The 1,192-nt window shown below is 59.1% G+C and overlaps 1 protein-coding gene across 1 annotated transcript; it reads left to right on the top strand.

The window, feature by feature from the left end:
* Positions 1-200: 200 nt before the first annotated feature.
* Positions 201-971, top strand: LOC130722849 (uncharacterized). Its single transcript, XM_057573703.1, has one exon. It carries the CDS (start codon positions 201-203, stop codon positions 969-971), a length of 771 nt encoding a protein of 256 aa, XP_057429686.1.
* Positions 972-1,192: the final 221 nt, after the last annotated feature.

Here is a 1,192-nt window from a genome sequence, read left to right as displayed (position 1 = left end):
ACCAGGAAGCACGCCGCAGGGCACCCGCGGCTGAGCGGGTGGCCAGCCATACGCCACGGAAACGCTACTCTCCCCGCCGGAGCCCCTCTAGGCGCAGGAGCCCCTCCCCGACTCGGGACAGGACGCACAACCGCCCCAGGTCCAACAACGCGCTGGTCACCTATCCAGCGCCGATCGGAGGTCCTCTATCCCCTGAGATTATGGCGTTTCCTTTCCCTCAGGGGTGGGCACGGCCCAAAGTGAAGCTCTACGAGGGAGACACCGACCCGCAGGAACACGTGAACTTCTTCGTGGGCGCGATGCAGTATGCTGGGGCCAGCGACCCTTTATACTGCCGATGCTTCCCCATGAGCCTTGGAAAAGGACCCATGAACTGGTTCCAGAACTTACCGAGCAACTCACTGCACGACTGGAACGGGGTCGTGTCCTGCTTTTTAGCCCAGTACTCCTCGGTGCGCAGCATACCGAAGACCGCGCAAACTTTGGCTTTGGTTAAGCAGAAAGAGAAGGAGTCTCTGAAGGCATTTCTCAATCGGTTCAACAAAGAGGCCGGTGATATCACCGGTCTTCTCCCCGACACTAGGTTGGTCCTGGCTACCGCAACTCTTGCACCAGGACCATTCCTGACCTCGCTAGACGGCAAGCCAGCCAACACGCTAGAGGAATTTCTAGCTCGAGCAGAGAAATTCATAAACATGGAGGATGCTGCGACCCTAAGAGCCGCGAGTCAGACACTCGCGATCAAAGGACCGCCGAAGATGAAGGAACATAAGGACCAGCCTTCGACCCGGGAGTCCCAACGGAAGGGTCAGGACGAACGGAAGTCGAAGCGGAAGAAGTATGATAGTTATACCCCACTGAACTCCTCCCTCTCACGTATCCTGAGGGAGAAAGCCTCCACCGACCTCAGAGACCGTCCCCCCCCCACTCCTGACGAGAGGGGACAAGCTGGATTCCAAGAGATTCTGTGAGTTCCACGACAGCCCGGGACACAACACTGACGAGTGCCTGAACCTCAAGGACAAGGTGGAGGAACTAATCAGAGCAGGAAGGCTGTCCAGGTATGTAGCTGTGTCGACGGGGGCCCTCCAGCGCCCGCGCTCGCCACCCCCAAGGCGGACACCGACCCCCCCAAGACACCGAGACCAGACTCCTCCCAAACGCCGATCGGCAGATCGTCGAGACAGGACTC

This window comes from Lotus japonicus, chromosome 6 (assembly GCF_012489685.1).
Source record: "Lotus japonicus ecotype B-129 chromosome 6, LjGifu_v1.2".
Lineage (NCBI taxonomy): Eukaryota > Viridiplantae > Streptophyta > Magnoliopsida > Fabales > Fabaceae > Lotus > Lotus japonicus.
The sequence above is the reverse complement of the archived record's forward strand: the minus strand, read 5'-3'. Positions and strand labels throughout refer to the sequence as shown.